Source organism: Crassostrea angulata, chromosome 10, assembly GCF_025612915.1.
Source record: "Crassostrea angulata isolate pt1a10 chromosome 10, ASM2561291v2, whole genome shotgun sequence".
NCBI lineage: Eukaryota > Metazoa > Mollusca > Bivalvia > Ostreida > Ostreidae > Magallana > Magallana angulata.
Window position 1 is genome coordinate 41,468,165 of NC_069120.1, and position 25,928 is coordinate 41,494,092.

Below are 25,928 nucleotides of genomic sequence, written 5' to 3' on the forward strand. Positions count from 1 at the left end.
TCTTGATTGAGTGTCGCCGATCTTGATGATCTTGATTTTATCTACGATCTTTATGTGTGTGTGTGTGTGAGAGAGAGAGAGAGAGAGAGAGAAGAGAGAGAGTAATGCTCTTTAGCCCCCCCCCCCCCCCCGACGCCACTGCATTCAATTGAAATATACTAATATAAACATTTTCTAAGTTTAGTATTTATAAAAGACATTGTGATTGAATCCAATATGCAGTTTCAGTCTGAGTCCACGTGCTTCACCTGTCAATCAAATCAGCCCGCGAGCTGCACCACGTGCTTCTTCCTTGATAAAGGAAAACAGTTTCGTTCTATTAGTCTTCGGGTAAAGGAAAAAAAGAAGTTTGTCTAACAATAAAGTATTTAACACTGTTTATGATGTTTAATTTAATGCATGACACTGTGTTTGTGAAGTTTAGTTCGTATACAACGTTATTTAAAAAGAAAACTAATTCTCTCTCTCTCTCTCTTTTCGGGGGAAGAGACATGTTAAACACCTTTTATAGTTTAAGAAGGCAGTAAAATGAAACAATTATTTATTGTTACTGTTAAATAAATTGTTTGATATTCGGGTAGAATTCCTGGCTGTCACTTGTTGCAAGGAATATCCACCTGCCTCATACCCGTGTATTCTGTGCGCTCAAGCAAAGAGTGATTTCCTGTCAGTGCGATGGTTTCACACCTTTGTGTAAAACAATTGGGACAAATACAGTTAACTTTGACAGTCATCTAATGTTGGAAAGGGGGGTACAAAAAAACGTTATAATTCGCTACAGATACGACATATGTGTAGTACATGTAGTTTCATATTCAACACACATAAAATGATATCAATATCTTTTTATATTTTAAGGGTAAAGTAAAATTTTCATATTTTGCCGTTGATCGTATGGTATACGTACACCGCGTAGCGTGTGCTTGTCACGGACTAGGTTAATTGTCTTGAGTATCGACATGCAGTCTCTCTCTCTCTCTCTCTCTCTCTCTCTCTCTCTCTCTCTCTCTCTTGTTATTACTGTTAGTAAAATTGTTTAAAAACAAATGAAATTCCTGATGGTCACTCGTTACACGGATTATCCACCTGTCTCATATGTACATGTACCAGTGTATTCTGTGCATTCAAGCGTAGAGTGATTTCCCGTCAATGGTTTCACTCCTTTGTGTTAAACAATTGGGACTAAAGTCAAGTACAATTTACATGTACTTTCCCAGTCATTAAAACGTTGAAGAGGTGGAGGGGGCGGTTACGAAAAACGGTATTCGCAGCTGATACTACATGTACATTTGTGTTGTAGCTTCATATTGAATTCACATAAAATTATGTCAATATAATTAAGTATTTTAAGGGTTGAGTAAAATTTTCATATCATGCCGTTGACCGTAGGTATACGTTCTCCGTGTAGCATGTGCCTGTCACGGACTAGATTAATTGACTTGAGCATCGAGAGAGTGTCGTAAAACGAGCTACATACTGATATGGATTAAAACATTTTTGTAGTCGGAAATGTTTAAAATCATTAAAAAATCGAAAAATAATGTTTTATAGTTCTAACACTCTCCGTCAGGTAGATTACATTATAAAAATGACTAAATATTTTTGAAATAATAGGTATATCAACAGTTACATGAAAATTATTACGGGTGCAGATGATTCTTTAATTAAAATATCTCTAAAATAATTGATAAGGAGTTTTGAAAACGTGCATTTAAAATACGTAATCATTTTAATATGTGAAATGAAAACAATACATCAGACATGGCCAGTATATAATGACTCTCAGTGTTAGGTGGCCGTCTTATTGTCTAATAGCATACAGGTAAAAATCTCCGATCACCTTGTACAACGGTAGGTCACACCGCCGCGGTTTAAACATGGCTGCAGCGAGGACCGCGATGAATTAACCGCGATGGTGTAACGCGGAAAGGATTAAATAACCGCGGGGGGAGCGCGGTCAAATACGGGATCCGCGTTGACGGTACTGTATGTCCTTGATGGATGTCTGTCTATTTAAGTCAGTTAGGTCAGTCTTGAATATTTGGGGAAGATATTGAATGGAATTTTAAATTTTGCACCAAGAGTTATCTTCCCCAAAGATAATTTTTGCTGGAGAATAAAATGATATAGTGAATAAAGTTGCTTTCTTGTTACCATAAAAATCAATTATTTTCTACTTTTCAATGAAATTTTCTCCTTTTCGATGAAATTCTTATAGAATTGCCACTAAGAATGTAAAAGGTAAATTACTTCATTTTATTTTTCCCTTTCAGTCCGAATAGTTCCACCTTATTTCACTATCCCACCAAAGCGAGAGGAAGTGGACCCTAACGGCAGCGTCAATTTAACATGTGTGGCAATAGGGTCTCCGATGCCATATGTCTTGTGGCGAGATGGCGCCAATCAACTGGGCGAACCTGTCATAGGAAAAAACGTCCTTCAATTAAAAAATGTCACAGAGAGCAAGAACTACACGTGTGTTGCCTCATCAAACCTGGGGAACATCGAACATGTGGGAGAAGTCATCGTCCGAGGTAAGATGGCTGTCTCGTGTCACCGGCATGAGCGCTATGTGTTAGAAATGTACCTTGCAAATACTAACACTATTAAAAAATAAACGTACTAGAAGAGTTTGGTTTTTTTTTGGGGGGGGGGGTTCTATAAACAGGTTTCTTATGTTTCAAAACTTTACCTTACATCTGAAGAATCTCCACAGTCAAATTCGGAATAATGGGTTCAATTGGGATGTTAGTCAGGAAGCAATGCAATCTTTATTTTTCGTTGTTAAAAAGTTCTTCGAATGCAGCACTTCCGCGAAGGGAGGGGGATTTCAGAGAATATATACATGGAAGATTCCAATCTTGACTAAGATGTAGATTCCAAGATATGTCAGCTAGGGTCTGTCTTGAATTTATCAGGACGATACTTCCATGGCATTCATTTGGTCAAGGCCATTCACTCCCAGAATTCGGTCATTCATGCTGGATTCTGTTCATTCCTTTTACATTGAAGTGACAGATGAAGATTTCCATTGCACACACTTCCCTATACAGTTTTCTATGTTGTATGACAGACCCATTGATAAAACTCACGTGCATACAGCTTCTGTTGAGGTTCTTCAACACAAAATTGTGTAACAATTTTTACTATTTTGTAATTCGTCCTTTTATAATCTCCTTTTTTCTTTGTATTCACCTATAGTCAGTCAGCGAGATTTTAACAAATGTCATTCAACACAAAGTAGGCTTTGTCAAGGATAAATTGATTGAAAACAAATGAACAAACAACTTGTTTGTTCATTTGTTTCCAATCATCTTATCCTTGTTCACAGCTTTTTTAGGTCTTGAACATTTGAAAAAAACTAAAGCTCAATAAACAGGATGTCAACCATGACTATGTCAGATTTCCTTCTTTTCTGGAAACTTGCTGTGTAAAGTGAAGGTTGTTCAACAACAATACCATCTATCAGTTGGACAATGTTGTTTTCTAGAGGCTTGAATTAATAACTTGAATATCATTTTAAATTGATTGTGTGAAAGAGTCTTGAGTTCGAAATTTCAATTTTAATATTCAATTTCAGTTTTCAACAGCAATTTCTTTTTTCATTGTTGTATTCACAGCTTCTTGAGCACCCTGAACCATCAATATAAAAAGAATACAGTTATCTTTGAATCAGTCTTTGATGCAGAAACTATTTCTTCTCTTAGTGCTGAGTTTATTAGTCTGTTCAAAATTCTCTCGAGACTTCCATCTTGGTTGCGAAACCTGATATTGTGTTAGTTAGCTTGTATTTTTGTGTGCTAGGGATCCAATTTTATATTTTTGAAAGATGTTATCATGTGAGATATGCCACATCCTGTCAGTTGGAATATACTGTTTCACCTGGGTTAGCATGCTTCTGGCAGATAATGGCAGTCGGACTTCATGGGGTGTGTGTGATAAGCCTTTCTGGTAGTCGCCTGTATTTAATGTCTTTGCCACACTTATTCTTCACCTACATCTTTATATATTCAGACTGACCTTTGTAGCTGGTAAATTAAAACCAAAGTGCACTTGCTCTTTTCTCCCCCCCCCCCCCCCCCCCCCCATTTACAGCTTTAAATGATCTGGGTCAAATTAATTGGGTCAAGTCTATGTATTTCAGATGTATTTATTGAGTTAGATTATGCTAATATAAAACAAGATAAGACGGGTTTTTTTAGTTTGTGTTCACTGTTCAAGATTTCACATGTATTATATTTTTATCAATTAAATTTATTTTTCTCACATGTTTTGCATGATATTACATGATATACCAGTATATTTCATCAGTGTTGAGCATGCTTTGACTATTTGTATATACCATACTGCATTATTCAATGAATGAAAATGGTATTGACTTCTTTTTGCAAATTTGAAAGAATTTGTACTATACCTAAAATATTATGCATGCAGAAAAATAACGAGGAAGCTTGGTTTTTAATAGACAAGTTTTTATTGCAGCCCTAGGAACTCCTCCCAGATATGTAATAGCCAAAGCTCTGAACCCCAGAACAGTTCAGGTCGTTTGGCTACCCCCAGAAAAACCAAATGAAGTCATACAGGTTGTTGTCATATCTAATATTAAAAATACTTGCAGTTTTTATAACTATGGGTTTTTTTTATAATTATGTGGGGGGGGGGGGGGTGTCCCAGATATTTGTTATGATCAAAATTCCAAAATTATTTTTTTCCTTTACCAATTAAAGTCATGAACAGCAAATCTGGCCTAATTAATTATTAATTCAAAGAGATAGTTTAATTAAGATGCTATGAGATATATTTAGTGTCATTTTGTGGAAGAAATTCAAATATTGTTCTTTTGACAGGGATATCGAGTGTTTTACACTATGCAACCAAATTTACCCATAATCCTGTGGCACAACCAGGAAGTCCAATCAAACACTAACAGTACCATCATAACAAATCTGAGTCCCAATGACACATACACCATTTGTGTCCTGGCTTATTCTGCCAAAGGGGAGGGGCCAGTGTCGCAACTCATCACAGTCATCACCAATGAAGGAAGTAAGTGTCATGTGACTCTGTTGTGGCTTGATGATTGGATGATTTTGAAGTGCAGTATTTTTCAAGAAAGCACGCGTTGTTTGAAAGAATTATTCCTATGCATGGTAACAGAACTCACAATGATCATGGTGATAGCATGCATTTACCATGCTGTAAAATTTTGTAGTTAACTTAGAAATATCAACAATCAATATTATTTGTTTAACTAACGTGTGAGGTACAGGCTCTAGAACATATCATGAAATAAAGACCCCAAGATTTCTTCTCAAGTCTCTAAAGCAAAAGAGTCAGAAAGATTTCTATGGGGGAAATGCAGAAAAAGTACATTTGCAAACTGTTGACCATCTTGCTGTGTCTTATTGCTAGTAGCCTGGGCCAGGTTGTATCAACGGTTCATTAAATTTAATGTGTTATTAAGCCTAATGAATCATTAAATTCTAAACAAATCATTAGTTAATAAACACATTAAAGGTTGTTGTACAAAACCGTTATTAAAGGTTTGTTAGTTAATGCAGCATTAAAATATTAATGAGTCATTAAAGCTTTCTTATTCTTTAAATATTACCCATAATGCTATGCTCGTCAACTTCCGGGGCGTCTGCTTTGTTTGTAAACATTCTAGCAAGATGACAGACGCCGACGTCCAAACAAAGTTAAGTAGAAACCGGGGGAAAAATTTTGACACTAGCGAAATACAGCTACTTGCTGACTTGGTTGAAAAAAATATCGACACAATTAACATCACTAACAATCACTAACAATACAGTACATGTAACTGCGTAAACACATACATTCTCTTCTTCGGTATTAACTCAAAGGAACGAGGAAGAAGACAAGAGCGACTCTGATTTGGATGCAGATGAAAACAACAACAGTCAGGATTTTTTTGCAGAGCGAACTAGAGAGCTTGTTCGTATAAAATCAGAGGGATTAAAGGCCAAAAAAGAACACAAAACCTTGAGCAAGATTACATCAGGCAGAGCAATTACTGAGCCGGAGGTATCAGCGAAAATTATGGAACATGTTTCAGCAGCAGCAGCCCCAAAACAGAGAAACAACATAAAAAATCAGACACTCCCTACCACCTCTACGAAGAATGGTAAAAGTCCAAAGTGTGGAAACAAGAAAAGGAAAACATCTCCTCAAACAAAAGGTCATTCACAGGAACCTGGACCCTCCAATGTGCAGCCAATTGACAACACATCTTCAAGGCAATACTTCCTATCCGAAGACTCTGAGGACGTACTGCTCTATTTCTGAGGAAGAATTGTGTTGTATCTGTAAAATGTTCACCCCACATGCTGTTCGAAACAGCACATCCCTTATTTTTGTAAAGTGGGTACAGTGTGACAAATGTAGACATTGGGTGCACTTAAATTACTGCACTGACATCAGAGTAGTCTGGATAGGGGATCACTATCTATGCCCTCACTGTAAATAGAGAAGAATTTGAGTTTCAAATTTGTGTATACCTTGATCTTGATAAATTAATGTGATTCTTAAGATAGTATCAAATATCTGTTATCTTGAAATACAAATTAACCTGTATATGACTGTATCATAAGTTGTGAAATGATGAAATTCACCAAGATTATGAAACATAATTTATTTAACTTATTGTTAAATTTTCATAGCATTTGTTGGAATATGTTGATATTTAAGAATATATTTGATATGTTATTTGTGACATCAAAATGAAAAAGTTACCAACTACACAAAATTTACTTTTCTTGGCCTCATTCCGGGTGCACGACTACTGGTTCCAAACAAAGATGGCGACCATAATTCCTCGCTTCGTTTCGGCCTCGATAATTAGCTGTTTAAAGCACTTTAATGTATTTTAGATACACAGAAAATCAGAATACAGTTCAGTAAGTTTAATTATCTTGACAAATAATCCTTAATTTAATTTAACCGCTCAATAAATCAGATTATTTCTTAAGCGCACGACTACTGGGCACACGAGGATACTATAAATGAAAATGACTCAAATATCACACATCAGATTTTTGTTTGATATCACACGAGTTTTCTCCCTTTGTTAAAAATTTGTTTACAGCAGTAGACGCCACAATAATATAGTTCCATGTCACCTGTATGTTAAATAATAATCACTTACCCCGTCAAAATCATTTAAGGAAGCTCCACAAGTCACTGTGTATCCTTATTCAACCATTAATATCCATTCATTCAATACTCAATCCACATCCGATCCGAGCATGTTGAACTACATTCATTCATGCAATCACAAAATGACGTCACGTATGACAGTGCCACCTTGTGTTTAAAAGTAATTGTGGTGGATATCAAGGAGCGGATTTTAACAAGATTTTAATGAAATATAAACATATGAAATTTAAGAGGAAATGGGTTAAATAACCCATGGCCGAAATTTTTGAAATGAGAAAAAAAAAATCATTTGATGCATTCAGGTTAAAAAAGTTAGTAACAGTGCTTTTCTATTTAGTTTAAAAGACACTAGGTGCGTTCAGAGTTGTACCGTTGGTGAAATTAAGATTTACCGCTGGCAGCATTTGGTTGCCATTGGTGAACTATGGTAGCCAGTGGTCACCAAATGCTGCCATTTGTAGCAATTTGTATAGGTAGTACCATGAACGATTTTTTGTCAAATCCGACCAAATGGTAGCCTTTGGTTACACTTGGTTACCAATTGTAACCATCTAAACATATAAAACAGTTAAAAACAAAACAAAATACCTTTCCTCTGTGTAGTGTGACTGTTTCCCTTTAAAACAGCTTCATTGAGCGATTTATTATACTTATTCCCAATTATATAAAGAGGTCTACAAAATGACTAATGTTACCAATAGCTATCATTAATACAAAGAAAGTAAAGATTAATTGCAAAATTGATAATAAATATTTAACGCCAGCAAAAAGTATATTAATTAGAATCAATTTTAACAGGAGCTTGGACTTTGGGTAGTTGTGTCAAACAGCAATGTGACGTAGGCCTATCAATTATTTCTTTGCTGAGTGCCACTCAGCCATGGATCTTTGAAATCAACAAGATTTGTCCGCCTTATATATAAAGCCATTTCTACGCAATCTTTGCATATTTCGCTCGATATTAGCATCATTTTAAGTTGATTTGATGCAAGAAAAAGTAACGTCCTACCGAAAGTCCAAGCTAGAATATCAAAATGGTTCTCTAGCACACATTCTCTATAATAATGACATGTTTCTGGGTATAGAAGCTGGTTTTAAAAGCCCCTCAGTGGTATTCATTCAATAAGATATGCATATATTTTATTCTTAAGTCTTTATTTACATCAGTATCTAGAGGCATCTTATAACCCGCCATGTTGAATTAGCATAATGGCGTCACCTACCAAACTTGCCTAAGCTCTAGGCTGCCGGTAGATTTGGTGACCTCATTTGAAATTGAAAGTACACCAATGGTCATCATTGGTAACCAATTGCTACCATTGGGAACCATTTGTGGACATTGGTGACCGAACTTGCCGTTGGTAACAATCTGGTGAACTCTGAACGCACCTACTTTTAGCCTTAAATTAGTTGTAGTTTTGAACCTCATTATGATGTATTTTTTTTTTAAATATGCAAAAAACGACAACCATTTGAAAAAATAATAATAATAAATTCATTAACATTACAGACGAAAGCAACATAGAGGTGATTGGCTCCCCCACTACTGTGTCAATTTTGACGGAATTGCTGATTCCAAGTGTTCAAGAAAGTGGAGACCAGGTCCCCGAAGAATTTTGTGAGCAGGCGCAAAACGACGAGAGTCTTACCACTACCGAAGCAACAGAAAAACCTACTTCAAGTACAGTCACAACTGCGACGACTTGTATGGAGTCAAGCATGTAATTATAATAATTTTCGACATTATACTTTGTCTCCATCTACATGATTTTGTGTATACACTTTTCAAAAATAAACATTTTTATGCATTATAGGTCAAGAAATGTAGGAAATAGTGGTCGGCGTAAGAGGATTAGACCTGAAGATGTGACACAAATGCAGTACGCCGTATTGGTAGAGCAACAACGGAAATTACGGGAACAAACGACGTTCTACATGCTTATGAACAAGAAGCTACGACAGGAGTTGGAAATGCCTTCCGAGGACTAGTAAACGAAATAAAAATGATCAACAATTAATAAACTAATATTAAAATATAAAGTGTCTCTATATTTTTTTTGTTCATATTATTGTGATTAAAAAAAAACTCTTGGTAATTGTTTAAAATTTTGATCAAAAAATAATTCTCTGATTGTTATAAAAACACAACAATGTAAAAGATTATTCTGATATTTAATTTCATAAATTAGAACTTAGATCTGCTAACTACTGTGCTCCATATAACTTTACCGATCGATGTAACCCGCATATTGACACAATTTCGATATTTATAAATTATATGAATACCCATACAATATACGAACAAATCGGAATAACTTTGGGTAGCATTCAAACTTCACACACCCATCTACAGCAAAAGGGGAAAATGTGGTTTCTTAAAAATAATGCAATGTGATATAATTTCTGATGTTCTTCCCATCTTCGGGTCCATTGTACTGTCCTTGGATATTCCCATCGATGTCCACGTCTTGGCCGTCATCTACAACTGGTTCCCGAAATAGAATAGCCAGGTTATGAAGTACTGCGCACGCTCCTACAAGTACACAAAAGATACGTTCATTCTATCTATACTTAAAAACTTGAAAATGCAGATCAATTTGGGAAATACAAATTAACTTGTTCCCAAGTCCATCAATACATGTACATTGCCTTTAGATTTGTACGGTACCTATGACTGTACAGACTCTCTCCGGCGTCATCCGAATTTCAGCATTGAGAACGTGAAATCGTCTCTTCCACCAACCAAAGGCACGTTCTATGGTTACCCTGGTTCTGGAGTGGGCCGAGTTAAACCGTTCATGGGCCGGAGTCGATGGTCTTAGATACGGAGTCATTAGGTAAGGTTTACACGCGTAGCCGCTGTCACCAAGAACAACCCCGTCGTTAATCGAGTGAAACTTCTCCTCAATTGTTTGTCGAATGCCTGACATACGAAATACATGACTGTCATGTGTACTTCCGGGCCATCTAGCAACAATGTTGGTGAATCTGCCTACAAAAGAAAATACACTTTCAAGAAAGTTAAATGTCATGCAAAGTAAAAATGATGAACGTAGGTTTCAAAATCTCTCTCTCTCTCTCTCTCTCTCTCTCTCTCTCTCTCTCTCACACACACACCCACACACACACCCACACCCACCTGTATAATCACAGATGGCTTGTACATTTATTGAGTGGAAGCCTTTTCTGTTTACAAATGCAGGTTCATTTTGAGATGGCGCTTGAATTCGTACGTGGGTGCCATCTATGCACCCTATAACACCAGGGAAGCCAGCTAGTTTGAAAAATTCGCTTTTGATGATGGGAAGTTCGTCATTAGCTGGCCATTTGATAAAACGGGGAGCCAAGGAACTTAAGGCTTGGGACACCTTACGGACTACCCTGGAGACAGTAGTCTTGTCCACTCCTACTGTGTCTCCGACGACTTCAAGAAAACTCCCACTAGCGTAATATCGCAAAGAAATGAGGAGCTAAAATTGAAATATGTAAACTCTAGAGAACTGTGTGGGGTTTTTTAACTGTTCAAAATATTTATTGCTGTTTGCATTCAGTTATTTCATACTGGGATAAGAGAAGTGAGGTTTGGGATAAATATAGCCGTACATATATGTAGCATCTCGTTTCACAGTACACTTACGTTGCTATTTGTAAGTCTGGTATCCTTATTTTTGGAAGTTGATTTTAATCAACTCTCCTATGCAGTTACTCAGACAAACCGAAAGTGAAACAGTGTTTGGACCTCAGCACAAATCATCGCTGCTGACAAGACTTAGTTTTTGAAAATAATTGATAAATTCGATGTAATGTATGCTAAAGCATTGTTTTTCAAGGAAACTTATTTATAATACCTTGAAAATAGTCAGATTTTAAATGTTACGAACAATTTAGATATTTTTGTAGTCGTATGTATTCCTACGCCAGAGTTAAATATAGTCTCGTTCAACTCGACGCTAGGCTGTCTCTGTAAATCTCCGACAAGCAGAGAGTCTCTCTTGCTTGTCGGAGATTTACGGTGTCAGCCGAGCGTTTGGTTGAACGAGACTAGAGTTTAATATTGCTTGGGTCCGTACAATTTTCGAGAAATATTTCTATTACTGATACATAGTTTGATTGAATTATTTTTATCTTTAAATATTATTTAACATGATTCATATGGGGGTTTCTCGACATTCTTGTCAGAAAAGTCCAAAAATTGATATTATAAAAATGTGCGTTATTCAAATACAAATTAGAAAGTACATGTACTTGTCATGCAAAATAACGTATCATTGATTTAAAAATAAATAAACATCGACAAAATCAACTCCCGTCAGTTCTTCAGTACTTTGTTTATTATTCTATCTTTTTGAATTTAAAAGATGCAACTTTATTAAATGAAAATCTTTCTAAATTCTAGGTACCATATCACTCAATAAATTAATATATGTTTATCAAATTTTGGTTGACTATTAGATATGCCTTACTGTAGTATTGTAATATTAAAAACGGAGGAAAAATTGACCAAAATCATGACCTTACCCCTTCAATAAATTTCTATAAGTAGTAAAAGTAGTATTTGGCAGAAAACCCCGTAAAACTACATGTATTCAGAAATGACAATAAATAACAACAATATTGCATAAGTTAAAATTCTTTCAAGTCTGCAGATACGTGTTTTATATATTATTTAAATGTTTAACATTTCACAACAAAATATATTGTAAAAATAACATCAAAATATTTACATTTTCCAGTGTCTTTGCCTGTGATAACACTACGTTTCGATTTTGTACTATAAAAGCCAAAACTTCAAATAACGTATAATTGAGGCGCAAGCGGGGTTTGGTTATTTATATTTTATACTTAATCGAACAATGGCATAAAATTATATATATATATTTACATTTTCCAGTGTCTTTGCCTGTGATAAAACTACGTATCGATTTTGTACTATATTACCCATAATACAAATGACGCCAAATCGAGGCGCCAGCAGGGTTTGCTTATTTATATTTAAATATATAATCGTATGATGGCTTAAAATTATATAAATACCGGTATAAATAATAAGGAATCATTCTTTGAATATTATGAGATGATAATTTCGGTCGGGGTGTGATCAATAAAGCCCTTTACAGGCACGTAGCATCGTTTTTGAAAGTGGGGGGGGGGGCAGACTCATACAAAAAATCTTGACAAGCAAAAAAGAAAAAAAAAAAAAAGGACAACTTTTAATTTTTCCCCAAATCTTCAAAATCTAATCCGGGGGGGGGGGGGGCGTACTATATAACTTCAATTTCACTCCTCATTTCTTTATTTTTTATCAATTTTTTACATACCCCCAAAAAAGTGGGGGGGCCAACTCCATGATAATTCCATTTTTTATATGTAAATTTAAAAAAATTTCTTGCTGCGAGAAAAAGTGGGGGGTCAGGCCCCCCCTGGCCCCCCCTGATGCTACGTGCCTGCTTTATTGGATTTGATCACGCCCCGACCAAAATTATCACCTCATAATACTCAAAGAATGATTTCCTATTCCTAGATTAATTATATAACCGGTAGGCTTACTAAAAAACCGGCAAATATCCGTTCTTAGCATCTGTCATTTTGATCATTTATACAAAGGTGGATAACTCTAATAATTCGGGTGTCACTTTTTTTTGTAAACAAAATCAAAGTGTAAACAAAATCAAAGCGTAAATTGATAAAGACAAGTAGGAATATTTGAAAAAAAAATGCACAGTTCCACTTTTTGTGTGACAAGTTAAATCAATATTCTTCAGTATCAGCTATAAAAATTTCTAGGATCCGCCACCAAAATGACGACATATGTGACGTAATCAAGTTAAACAAATGGGAGCTAGCCCTTGTTGTTGCTTGACAGAGGCCGTTGACAAACAGTATATGCAGAGGCTTATGGCAAAGTAAGTTTTATTTGTCAGTGATGTACCTGTAACTCTATTAGACTGTTTCACGATAAATTCCACGCATGCGCATAACTACTTCCGCAGGGCAACTGCTATGTAGGTCACTATTTCTACTACGAAAGAACAAAAGTTCACACGCATGAAATAAAGTATTTTTAAGTGAAAGTGTGTTTGTTTTTTATTTTAAAGTAATCATTGTATCCAGATCTCACTTTTTATGAGAAAAAATACAAGGTATTACGCTATTTAAACTTAAAATTAAGGGTTGAACTTCGTGCACTACGGGCACTTCCGTGTTTATATACTTCGTCGAAGATGGCTACCCGGGAGAATTCAAATGACCAAAAGAGGAAAAGAAAGGGTGCACTGACTGATTTGCCCATTAAGTTCCAGGCTACAACACTTGATGGTATTATTCCAGATATACCTGGTCATGAAAACCTCCCCCCATTGCAGTTAGCGTCTTATTCTGCCATCCCTCCCAATTCCCTGCCCAAGATCTCCTTTCAACAAATCTATCATCACATGATTTTACGACGTACAGTTGATGGGAAAGAAGTTCATAACTACAAGGGCTTGGACAGGGCTGTGAAACATTTTGAGGCAGGAGATATTTCTCAAATTGTAGCTGCCCAAGTAAGCAGGTATATCCTTGATTATGAAGTATTTTTTTTTTCAAACCATGGATTTACATGGATTATTTAAAATCATTTTAAAAATATCAGTGTTATTCTACACAGAAACCACATACATTTAGTTCATAAATATACATAACATTTTTTTTTCATAAGAGCATTTGCAAGCTTGCTCCACAAATTTTTATCATATTTTAATATGGCATATGTCAGTTTAGACAAGTTAAACATATTGTTTATCTTTTACAAATATCTGATCCTTAAAGAGGATACAATAACAATTTGTAGAATAGATGCGTGTATTATATATATGATATATTGCCTATTTGATAATCATTTTATCAAATCATTTATTCTAGATTGATGATTCTGTTGAATACATCAGAGGATTTTGTCTTGCTTCAATGAAAAAGGCAAAATACAAAGTGTATATTTGCATCGAGGACAAACAGAATTTGTGTTTTGCCTACTGTGAATGCCCAATTGGGTAGGAGCTTTTTACCATTCAGCTGTTCTCTCAGAAAATATTTAAATTCCATAAAAATATTTCATTTAATGCTTTCAAACCCTTTCAAATCAAGCACCCTGTAAAATACAGGCAATACTGGAGTCTTGAGCAAATTTACTGGTGGATCATTTGAACAATGTGTATTTAATTTGATGAATAATTATTGGTTCAAGTATAACATTAATATTAATATTAATGAGATGGAAAAATATATAATTATATATTAATCAATAATTTATATTATCATTACAGATTAGCCCAATCTTGCAGCCATATTGGTGGCCTCCTCTTCCATTTGCACCATCTCCATTTACATGAGGTTTTGAAATCAGACAGTGCTACGTCGAAACAATGTATGTGGAATGTGCCGAGACCAATCAAGATGGACCCTAAGCCCCTCAAAGAGTGGAATTTTGCCAAACCAAAACTGCAAGAGAGTGGCGAGATTGAGCACAGGACCACGGATGGAAGAAAGTTGAATTTTGATCCGCGTCATCCAACACAGAGAGAGTTCAATATCTGCCACTCTCTTGAGCAGCTTAAATTGCTCAAGAGCATATTTCCCAATACTGGTCAGTTAACATACTCCAACATGATCTTGGTTTAAAATTTAATTTTGACTACATAATTAAGAAAAATACATTTATAACAACAACAGATAATTTCAATTCCCTGACATCTTATATGATGGACAATTTAAAAAAAAATTAAACTAAAACTCCTCTGAAAACATAACATAATTTAATAAATATTAAATTCTTTTGAAAGGCATGGGTCACTTGTGGAATATTCCGGATGAAAGCTCAGAGTTTGAATCTGAAGTGGAGGTAGAGTCAACAGAGGATCCGAGGAAAAAGGCGATGAAAGCTCTGATCCTGTCTGATGAGAACTGTAAGAAATGTTTTGTATACATGTAAACATAGAGTCAAAAAATGTAAAAGTAAAACTGAGAAGGATTATTCAATTACTTTTTTGTACATAGTGCCCATGACAATATCAATCAATGAAAGCCTCAGCTCGTACATTGAGGAGAAAACAAGAGGACAGAGGGCATGCAGCCTGTGGAGAGACCTGCACAAGGGGAGAATAACTAGTTCCTTATTTGGCGCAGTTCTAAGCTCTGGAACAAATCCTGTCTCCTTAGTGAACCAGATTGTGAATGGTTCTAATCTTGACAGGTACATTTTCATAAAACTTTTAGGTATAAAAATCTTTAACTAAGAAATACTTTAAGTTTATAATTCTGCTAAATAAAATGTCATACTAGGTACCAGACACTACCTCCACCAGTCCAGTGGGGAGTAGACAAGGAAGAGGAGGCTCTCAAGGACTACCTGACACTGCAAAATGCTGTGACTGATTTAACAACGGAGGCATCTGGACTCACCATCTACCCAACCCATGCCTTTTTAGGAGCATCTAGTGATGGTTGGGTGCATGATAAATCCATGCCCGAGGGGAACCAAACAGGGGTTCTTGAGATTAAATGTCCATACTCGATCTCTGGAAATATTATTACTGATAAAGAGGTAAAACAAACTGTGCAAGAGTCAACAACTTTTTTATCATCTTCAAAGCACATTTATTGAACAAGTTTGTGAACTCTTTCAGGTACATGAGCTAGCAGGACAAGCTGGGTTCTGCTTGGAAATTACCAATGAAGGGCCTAGACTAAAGAGAAGTCATAAATATTATGCCCAAATCCAAGGGGAAATGGCAATAATGGGATGTTCGTGGGGAGATTTTGTTGTATGGACCGCTGCCAGCCAAAGCAACTGCTTTGTTGAAAGAATTAACTTTGATGTTGAATTTTGTTCTACCATGTTGCCAAAATTAGTTGAATTTTTTGTTAGTCACATTTCACCCTTTTACACTAAACATTAAATTTCTATTATGCTTTTTATCAAATTCATAAATGACTTAGTTTTTATTATAATGTTTATCAACATAAGCATAGGAAGTGTTTGACTATACATACCTAACTTTCAATCAAAGGTACATCAAGGTTTGTTATCCAACAGCAAACAGAAAACATCTGGGATGATAATGGCACTAAAGAAAGAGAAAGAACACCATCAAATATATGAAAATTTTTGACGCGACCAATAGCTCTTTCCACATGAATTCTTAATTTAGCAATTTCTTGAGTATTTAAAACTTCTTGAGTTGTAAACTGATTAGAAGAAGAACGAAAAGGTGGAATATTAAGAGTGCATCCCTTTTTCTCTAACATGTCTTTGATGGTAAAACCCTTGTCTGCCATCACTCCATCGCCCTCTTCTATGAGGTCTAATAGACAGGTGCGCTCAATCATCTGTCGGTCTGAAACTCTTCCACCAAAGCCCTCTGAAACAAATGAAATTACACCAGAAGGAGTGATTCCAACAAGAAATTTTAAAGTAGTGTGATGCTTGTAATTTGAAAATGACTGATTCTGATTAACCAGACTGCTGGATCTTTGAATAAAGATTTCAGTACAATCAAGTATAACTCTTAAATTAGCGAAAGATTTAAAACATGACGGCATATTTCTCTGAATAACATCCCTTGATGGAAAGGGGTTCAGCTCCTTAAGTTCCTTGTAGAGTAGGCAAACCCAGGTGGTGAAGTACTGAGAGAATGCACCCACAGACACACCAAACCGCTCTGCCATGTCCTGGACATACAATCCGACCTAAAGTTATATTTTTTAAAGTTCTATGACATACAAGTCAGAGTCTATGGTTCCTGTAAATGAATATGATAGTACATGATAAATACAGATTCATTGCCAGTAATTATGTGTTACTTTCAGTCTCATCATGGTTGCTAAGAATTGGTCGATTGGATCAAGAGCCATGCACCGCCTAGATCTAGTCCTCTCATCAGGGGTTGATGAACTTCCACGCCAGTATACCATCTTCTCGCATTTAGGTGCCAGGTAGCTAAAATTGTTCATTAGGAACATACAATATTTATATGTACTTATACATAAAAAGGCCATAAATCATGAAATTCCAAATTGAGAATTTCAACTCTTTTTCTTATTCTTTCCAATGACCAAAAAAATAAGAATTAAAGAAAACATACTTAAACAGCCACAAAAACACAGCAAAGCTTGGAAGTCCTGTATAGAACTTAGTCATGGCATCATCATCTTTGATCTTTGAAACAGACCATTTGTTGTCCTGCATCCGTCTGAGTTCCAACTTTAATCTCATGTTCTCCTGTAAAAGAGGATCTGGGTCACACTGTACACCTGTAATTATAGAATAAAATCCACTAATTAATATACAACAGTACTTCAAACTTTGAACAAACTTTTTTCTATGGTAGAAGTGAATGAGTTGTTCTCCAATATCAATACCTATGTCTCTAGTCAATCTGACTCCTGTCTCTACATCATCTTCAATCTCTGTCATGGGTGCTGCAAGATCAGAAATCATCTCTTCCTCCTTATCTGTAAATGTAAATTTCATACAAAAGATGTCTGTATTATAATTAACATCATATAATGTGTAGAAATTAACTAGCTCATCCACTCAATGTTTTGCATATCTGATATTCAAAGTTATTATAAAAAAGCACACAACCATGATACCGTAGTCAATATAAATGGCTCTCACCTTTTGCTGTAAGAATGGGCAAACACAGAAAAGCTCAAACTCCTATTCTCCTGCTCTCTAGCTCTATCTTTAGACTCTTCAAATTCCTATTGAATATAAGTGTTTGCAGTCAATAAATGAAGAAATTGTTAATTCTAGATTTGTAATTCTGTAAAAATCTATATTATTTAATCAATAAGAATATAAATAATTTTGAATCAATGGTTTAAAGTGCAATTTTACATACATGTAACAACAACAAAAAAGATTATTAATACATGTATTATTTTTTTTGTTAATTAATATTTTTTTTTTGGTTTATTTAATAGTACCTATTTTTTTTTTCAAACTTACCTTCTGCAGATTTCTTCTTGATACTCTCTCTTCTCTCTCATGATCAACTGTTTTTTCCTTGTAAGAGAAGATGGTCGGGGCATAATTGGCATCATCCGGGTCATCACTATGCCATCCAAACTCAAAATGCTCTGAACAAATGCAGGAAAACTCATTAGGTGCAAAGTTTTTTCTGTTGATTGCCCTAATCCAGGCACGACGCTTTCGAACATCTTTGGGAAATCTGTAAAGTTTAACAGAATAAAAACATTTTTACAAATTGCATACACCAGTAGTTAGGGCTATAATTTGTGCAAACAATGACTAGAAGAATCTGTTTTCTACATTTTCAAAACATGACAAACAATAAAATAAAAAATAAAGCAATCTTTTTTCTCTTTTTCTCAATGTATACAATGAGAAACACCGTTTGTCAAACTATGAAATTAATTTTTCACGAAGTAAATTAAAGTGTTAGCATGTTGCAGTGATTTCATGGTTTATCTTCAATGAACAGTCTAAAGAGTATGATAGAATCTTTGGGAGTTAAATGAAAACATACTTTCTCTGAAAATAGCTTAATAAAAAAAAACCATAGCCAAAGACATATAGCCTAGGAATGCTGGAGAAAACGTACCGAGGAGAAAACGTACCCAGGAGAAAACGTACCCAATTTATAGGGTACGTTTTCTCCAGGAGAAGGGTACGTTTTCTCCAAGAGAAAACGTACCCTATGAAAATAATGGTTTTCATAGATATTCTTAAATGAAACAAAATAAAATATACCATGAACATTTGTATCATTTGTTGCTGTAGTTTTTAAATGCATAGTCACCATGGTCACGTACTTAAATTTTTAAGACAATAATTTGTAACATACACATACACGAACATGGCCTGGGCAGTTTAATTAGTCGACAATAAATATATGGAGGGTAATCGTGTTCAAAAATCCAGACATGTAAACTTGTTAATCCGAATATGTAATCGTGTTGATGTGTGAGCCTGAGCATGAATATGTGTAATTCTGATCGTGTAACCTATAAAACTCGGGCATAAACACATGTAAGATTTGACTCAGTTCCTTCGCATGATGCACATTTTGCAACTTTATTGTTTACATTAGGTAATTAAACCTTCAAATTTGCACACTTTCAATCCGTAGTTTCTGCGTCTGTAACTTCAGGCTCGGCAATAGCACATCTGACATGATACAAATTGACAAATGTAAAGTCTACAAGTTTGTCGAATTTTGACATGACCTTATATGGCAACTGCCTTGCTGCGGGAAAAGGCATGCCGTAACGGCCGGACCGGAATGAACGAAAAATAAACATAATATTCAGCTAAACTGTTGCAATAAGCTTTTAATGAACGACACCTTTTCTATCGAAAACACCGGTATTATTTTTAGAAAAAAAAATTGAGGTATGATTGAAACTGGACCAAACAGGAAGAGGTTCATGTAGAAAAAAAATCGTTGCCGATGTGACGAATGCGCTAATTTCCGTAATATAATTCTTATGGTATTATAAAAGGAAATGCCTAATATCTTATATCTCTAAAAAATTGACATGTAATTTAAACTGGAATATAAGTAAATGCGTACTCTTTTCTAGAAATGAGACGGATCAAGAAATTTCCTAAGGGGGTAAATATATTTTGAGCAGCATGGGGTTCGAAGACCGCTGTGAGGTCCCATGTAACTCCATTGCTTCTGAATTCTAAGAATTTTGAGAGTGAAATTTTAACCGGGTTTCCGATTATTGAAATAGTAAAAATTGCAGACGGGCGAGTGGCTGTCAAAAAGGTACCCTTATTGTACCAATAACTCCTCGAACAGTTTTCAAGATAGGAAGTTGTTCTTTTGCAGATCATTTATACGTATATATCAGAAGTATGCAAATTGCTAGGATTTTGATTTCTGATAATTTATAAAAATATCCGCTGTTGAATTTAGTCATTTTTGGGCAAAGACATTGCATATAGAGTACCACATTTTTACTCTTGTTATTTTTCTGAATTAGTTAGAATAAACGACCTGCAATGATTTGGTAAAATTCGCGGAAAAATTTATGTTACTTTACGTGTATTTATACTTTTTGTTGTTGTGTAAGTGAAAGATAAATAATAACACAATCTTCAATAATAATAAAAAAAAAACTAGCGCATATTTTTTGTGCGCCGTAAATTGAAGTTTTACTATGGGAGGCACTGTAGCTCAAAGATCGTCCATCTGTATTTTTAAACAGGGAGCTACAGACCTGCAGCTAGTTCACAAGTGGCTGTAAAGCTGTATTATACTAGCTCTCCAGAAAATTTTTATCAGCCAACTTCACAAAGTGAGTCTGTATTGAACCGACATTCAGGACGTCATACTCAATCCCGTAATCATTGCTAAAAATTATTTTTAAAAATTGTCAATTTTTACCTTCATGATAGGCTTTTTTTCCTATATATTGCCGACAATGCAAAGATACAATTCTTAAAATAATTTATACACATTTTAATTTCACGATAACTTTGTAACTCAGCTGACGGACCCCGTGTAATTTTTCGCGTTGGGGGGGGGGGGGGGGTCTTGTCACAACTTTTTGGTAGCGATAAGGATGCATTTGGAGATATTTTCTTAATTCAGCCGAGGCCTATACTTTAACAATTTGTTGCATGTACTCTAATAACAGTGGCGTCGGAAGCAAATTGAAGGGGGGGGGGAGCTAAACTAATCATGAAAAATATTGACAAGAATTCCCATCATCATGAAAATTCTAATCCGTGGGGGAGGGTATACCAATAACTCCAATCTTACCTGTCCAATTTTTTCCCCCCAAATCATGAAATTCCTAATCCGTGGTGGTGGTGGTGGTGGGGGGGGGGGGGTGCTAGTATACCTACTATGACTCTAATTTTCAATAAACTATTAATAATTCATTCTCTTTAAGGTCTTTTAAGGAACAATTTTGTTTGTTGCGAGGAAAAAGTAGGGTGGGGGGGGGGTTTGTTGAATCCTCCATGTTGCTATGTTCCTAATGGTTAGGTCTAACTTGGCAAAAAAGTGGGGGGGGGGGGGGGGGCTAAGTCCCACCCCTAGCCCCCCCCCCCCCCTCCCGGTTCAGACGCCTATGAATAAAAATGCGTATATATCTTTATACACGTGTATTCAAACAAAGTCATTAAATGTAATTGTTTTCAGTTCTAAGAGGATATCTGAAGCCGATCGAATTCTTTACTCGCATCTTTTATACATTCTCTTGATTAAATGTACACCAATCTCATAATTTAATTTTCCGAAAAATAATACTCTATGAAATGTTGTTATCCAGAGATAATATGATTATAGGCTTACCTAATGTTTTTTTTTTTATTTATTCCGTCCCTTTTCCGACGATTACGGCATGCCTTTACCTGTAGCTAGCCTTTTTCTATCAGTGACGTCACTGTTTCCATATAAGGTCATGTCAAAATTCGACAAACTTGTAGACTTTACATTTGTCAATTTGTATCATGTCAGATGTGCTATTGCCGAGCCTGAAGTTACAGACGCAGAAACTACGGATTGAAAGTGTGCAAAGTTGAAGGTTTAATTAACTAATGTAAACAATAAAGTTGCAAAATGTGCATCATGTGAAGGAACTGAGTCAAATCTTATACGTGTTTATGCCCGAGTTTTATAGGTTACACGATCAGAATTACACATATTCATGCTCAGGCTCACACATCAACACGATTGCATATTCGGATTTACAAGTTTACATGTCTGGATTTTTGAACACGATTACCCTCCATATTAATACACCATAAACGAAACCGTTAAATGATGAGTTTTTATTTGCAATCTCATTTGGATAACTAAATGATGAGTATGTCAAGAAGTCGATATCGCGTTATTTTTAACATTTTTTTAAAAAAGATTTATCTATAGAATAAAGTTGCTTAATAAAACCAAGTCTACTGAAGTCTTTTGAATATTTGTTTGATTCATATATATGGAAACTACTACGAACTGTAACACTGAACAGTCAATTTGCTTCCGACGCCACTGACATGTATAATGTGTGGAGAGTGAATATTTCTACATCCTGCGCGGGGAGGCAATACATAATATTACATAATAATAAATTAACTGCTCAGGTATTTAATTGATTATCACTATGATTAAAATCAGGGGATCTTGCATAGAGAAACTCAAATCGGTAAGGCTACCGCTAAATGGATAATTAGAAGAAGTAGACTGATAACACTTTATGACAGGTAATTATTTCGTCCTAAAATAAAAGTTGCTACAATTATTATAAAGATCTTATTCATAAAATGAATATATTTCTATACATCTATGCATTGAAATATGCATAAAAGTAGCATTCGAAAATTATTTAATATGTCCAAACCCCTTTAAAATTATAAAGTATTAAATTCATATATCTATAAAACTCTTACATTTCTGTATATTTATTATGAAAATAGTATTTAAAAGTATTAAAAACTATTTAGTAGTATAATTATTATTTTCATAGGGTACGTTTTCTCTTGGAGAAAACGTACCCGGGTACGTTTTCTCCAGGAGAAAACGTACCCTAGAGATTGGGTACGTTTTCTCCTGGGTACGTTTTCTCTTGGGTACGTTTTCTCCTGATACCTAGCCTAGTAAGCCCCTGTTAAGACTGGAATTGCGTATACATCATGTACATAGTAGGTTCGCTTCGTCAGTCATTTTTAAAAATATCAATGAAAAGATATCTTAAACATACCTGAAAAAATGGAGGCCTGGGAGCCAATTAGTGGTACCCCTACAGCCCAAATCTGAGACCGGGAAAGAATAACCCCATGGGTCCCCTACACTACCCTGTTATTCGTTGATGCACACTTCAAAGATAAGGAAGATAATGGACCACTTTTAACCCCTATATCATTGTGAAATGCTAAAATATGACAAAGTTCGGGTGAGTTAACCGAACCCTTGTAGGGGTCATAGGTGCCCGCTAACGCTAATTATGAATACCTCTTGAGATCCTCTACCTAATCCAAGTGTTTGCAAGTTCTTGTGGTCAATCTCAAGTGAGATATGAATCCCTGAAATGAGCCTGAACCCCTGGGAGCCACTTGGTGGTATCCCTACAGCTCAAATCTGAGACCGGGTAATAATAGCCCCATAGGCCCCCTACACTACCCTGTTATTCGTTTGATGCACACTTCAAAGATAAGGAAGATAATGGACCACTTTTAAAACCCTACACTGTCTTGGTATCCGTTTGATGCACACTTCGAAGATAAAAGAGATAATTGCCCGCCTTTCACCCCTATATCATTGTGAAATGCTAAAATATGACAAAGCTCGGGTGAGCTAAACTTACCCTTTTCATTGTCATTGTTGTATTCTTCGAAGGTTCACGTCAAAACATGGCTGAAACAAAATAATCCCAATTTCACCTGATGATTTTCGCTGTTTGTGACTGCGACATATGATACTTTTTTTGTGAGAATAAAGTCACAATACTGGGTGTTCTATTGTCTCATATTCGTAATAATACGTGGTTTTTTAAATTTTTGATTGATGTTGTTTCTGGGGGAGTGAAAAGGCCAGAGGATAAATTTGAAAACACGCACATGTTCAGCTTTGACTTTGGGTTTTTATTGTATTTATATCGTTTTATGCCTTTTAATTTACTTCAATTTATCATGTCTTTTATAACATAATACGTTTGCATATCACTTTATACGATGCATATAGTTTTTCTATTTGTATCAATAAGACTAAACTTAAGATAACATTAATTTTATAACTTATGACCCTATAGACGTATTTCATTTCTATCCAACAAAGACGCATTTATAACTCTTATCCAGGCGAGCTTTACTGCTTCGGAAGTCGTCAATGCTCTTACAAATTATTGAGGATTAATCATTTTGATATTAATTAAAATATGTCGATAATTAAGTAAAATATAATTTTCTGTTCGAGTACTCTCAGTACCTTGATGAATTTTCTTATTGGCTGCTAGCTTCTACGGGCTTAGTGGCTGCTAGCTTCAGCCTGGTAAAATACTGTAGCAAGACACTTTGGAGTTCATCGGAACACCATCCAGTCATTATGGAGACGTTTTCAACAATCTGGCAACACCCAGGATCGACCGCGGTCGACCTCGTGTGACGTTACGTCAACAGGACAACCACATTAGACTTGCGCATCTGAGAAATCGTTTCCGGACAGCAAGTTTGACTGCCTCTAGCATTCCAGGGCTTCGACCAATTAGTCCAAGAACTGTGCGTAATCGTCTGCGCGACATCAGACCAAGATGTCCAGCGGTGCGCCCAGTACTGCTTCAACGTCATCGTATCGCCAGACTAGTGTTCTGCGATTCAGAATACAGGACTGGGCCAATATTCCGTTCACTGATGAATCCAGATTTCATTTGGATAGCAGTAACTACCGTTGTTTGTAGGGTATATCGTCGCGTTGGGGAGCATTACCAGGACGCTTGTGTTGTGCATCGTCGACAATTTGGTGGAGGTAGCGTTATGGTGTGGGGTGGAATATCAGCACGTGGAAGGACCCCTCTACAAATTGTCAATGGAAATCTCACCGGCGTACGCTATCGAGATGAAATTATTCAGCGTCATGTGATACCCTTCATACAGAGACATCAAAATCACATCACTCTGCAGCAAGGCAACTCAAGGCCACACGTTGCACGTGTAGTCAAGGACTTGTTTGTTCAACAGAATGTCGATGTCTTGCCTTGGCCAGCTGTTTCCCCGGATTTGTCGCCGATCGAGAACGTCTGGGATGAAATGGAAAAACGTTTACGCCCATTACCAAATCAGCCAGTGACATTGGCTGACTTAGGCCAGGCTTTAACCAACATCTGGAACAACATCCCTCAAGCATTTCTGAACACTTTAGTGGCATCAATGAGGCGTCGCTATCAAGCATGCCTGAACGCAAATGTATTCACACGCGTTATTAATTAAGGTCTTCCGTTTCCAACGGAAGACCTTACTATTATTCTGAAAAATTTTCAAATTTCTTATTATTTTTTTTCTTCTTCTAGACGCCAACTTTGATCCTTAATATCTCGCTCGTTTGTTCACCGATTGTTTTGAAATTTTCAGGACTGATAACATGCCGCGTGATGTTGTCGTTGCATATTTTAGTTGAGGAAAATCCCCATTCGGTTTTGAGTTATTCCCCTTTTAGTAAAATTTAACGACTTCTTTTGTCCAGGGGGGTTTAGCTATAACGATGACTGGCAGAGTCTCAAAGATGGGCTGGTTTGGAAGCTAATACATTGAATTTGTGCGAGATATATTTTATTTATTATTTAAATGCAAATAAAAGGGGTGGTATAGATGTTGAAACAAAGGCAAGAAAAAAATTCAAAAAAATTCGCGTATTTTCCGTGTTAGTTTCCTACCTGATAAAAATTTGTTATAACATGTATTTTAAAAGATCTTGGTCTTACCAAGACCTTTCATTCGGTATACAGAAAAAGGGGCTGGCCCCTATAATAAAGGAGTTAGATGCGTCAAAAGTTTCTTGTCAATAACTTGTAAAGGAATAAAAATTTCTAATGCATTATTGAAGCAAAGTTGTAAAGAAATTAATTTTGAATCCTTCCGTGGTATTCAATTTAATGTTTTCGTAATTTATAGCCAGTATTTGCAGAAACAATTGTTGTCAGTTCGGTCGATTTTTGTGGGGGTGCGCACGTTTAGGAGGTTATGAAAGGGCTTTTTGTAATGCACTAACTGATACATGCAGCGCGCAAAAATAATTCTACATAAAATT

General features: G+C 35.8%; 3 protein-coding genes across 3 annotated transcripts in view; 1 reads left to right on the forward strand and 2 right to left on the reverse strand.

Moving 5' to 3' along the window:
- The window catches only part of LOC128165582 (receptor-type tyrosine-protein phosphatase F-like), a 78,342-nt gene that overhangs the window by 36,627 nt on the left and 15,787 nt on the right, over nt 1–25,928 (forward strand). The window contains exons 6-8 of the mRNA XM_052830256.1: nt 2,274–2,534; nt 4,483–4,583; nt 4,848–5,046. Of these exons, the coding sequence (XP_052686216.1) occupies nt 2,274–2,534; nt 4,483–4,583; nt 4,848–5,046 (561 nt within the window). The remainder of the gene's footprint in view (nt 1–2,273; nt 2,535–4,482; nt 4,584–4,847; nt 5,047–25,928) is intronic.
- On the reverse strand, nt 9,173–10,237 carry LOC128165585 (putative nuclease HARBI1). Its single transcript, XM_052830260.1, has 2 exons — nt 9,845–10,237; nt 9,173–9,709 (listed from the first exon to the last, which is right to left on the reverse strand). Exons 1-2 carry the CDS (start codon nt 10,206–10,208, stop codon nt 9,552–9,554), a joined length of 522 nt encoding a protein of 173 aa, XP_052686220.1. The 5' UTR covers nt 10,209–10,237; the 3' UTR covers nt 9,173–9,551.
- Nucleotides 14,982–17,660, reverse strand: LOC128165584 (uncharacterized). The gene is made up of 5 exons (XM_052830259.1): nt 17,572–17,660; nt 17,295–17,463; nt 17,014–17,149; nt 16,204–16,899; nt 14,982–15,114 (listed from the first exon to the last, which is right to left on the reverse strand). The coding sequence occupies exons 1-4, from the start codon at nt 17,648–17,650 to the stop codon at nt 16,204–16,206; spliced, it is 1,080 nt and encodes a 359-aa protein (XP_052686219.1). The 5' UTR covers nt 17,651–17,660; the 3' UTR covers nt 14,982–15,114.

Coding starts and splice junctions, on each gene's coding strand:
- LOC128165585 (XM_052830260.1), bottom strand. CDS start 10,208: ATGACATTTAACTTTCTTGAAAGTGTATTTTCTTTTGTAGGCAGATTC. Junction 9,710..9,844: donor GAGAGTCTGTACAGTCATAG/GTACCGTACAAA, acceptor GTGTACTTGTAG/GAGCGTGCGCAGTACTTCAT.
- LOC128165584 (XM_052830259.1), bottom strand. CDS start 17,650: ATGATTTCTGATCTTGCAGCACCCATGACAGAGATTGAAGATGATGTA. Junction 17,464..17,571: donor CAGATTGACTAGAGACATAG/GTATTGATATTG, acceptor CTATAATTACAG/GTGTACAGTGTGACCCAGAT. Junction 16,900..17,013: donor CAACCATGATGAGACTGAAA/GTAACACATAAT, acceptor ATATAACTTTAG/GTCGGATTGTATGTCCAGGA.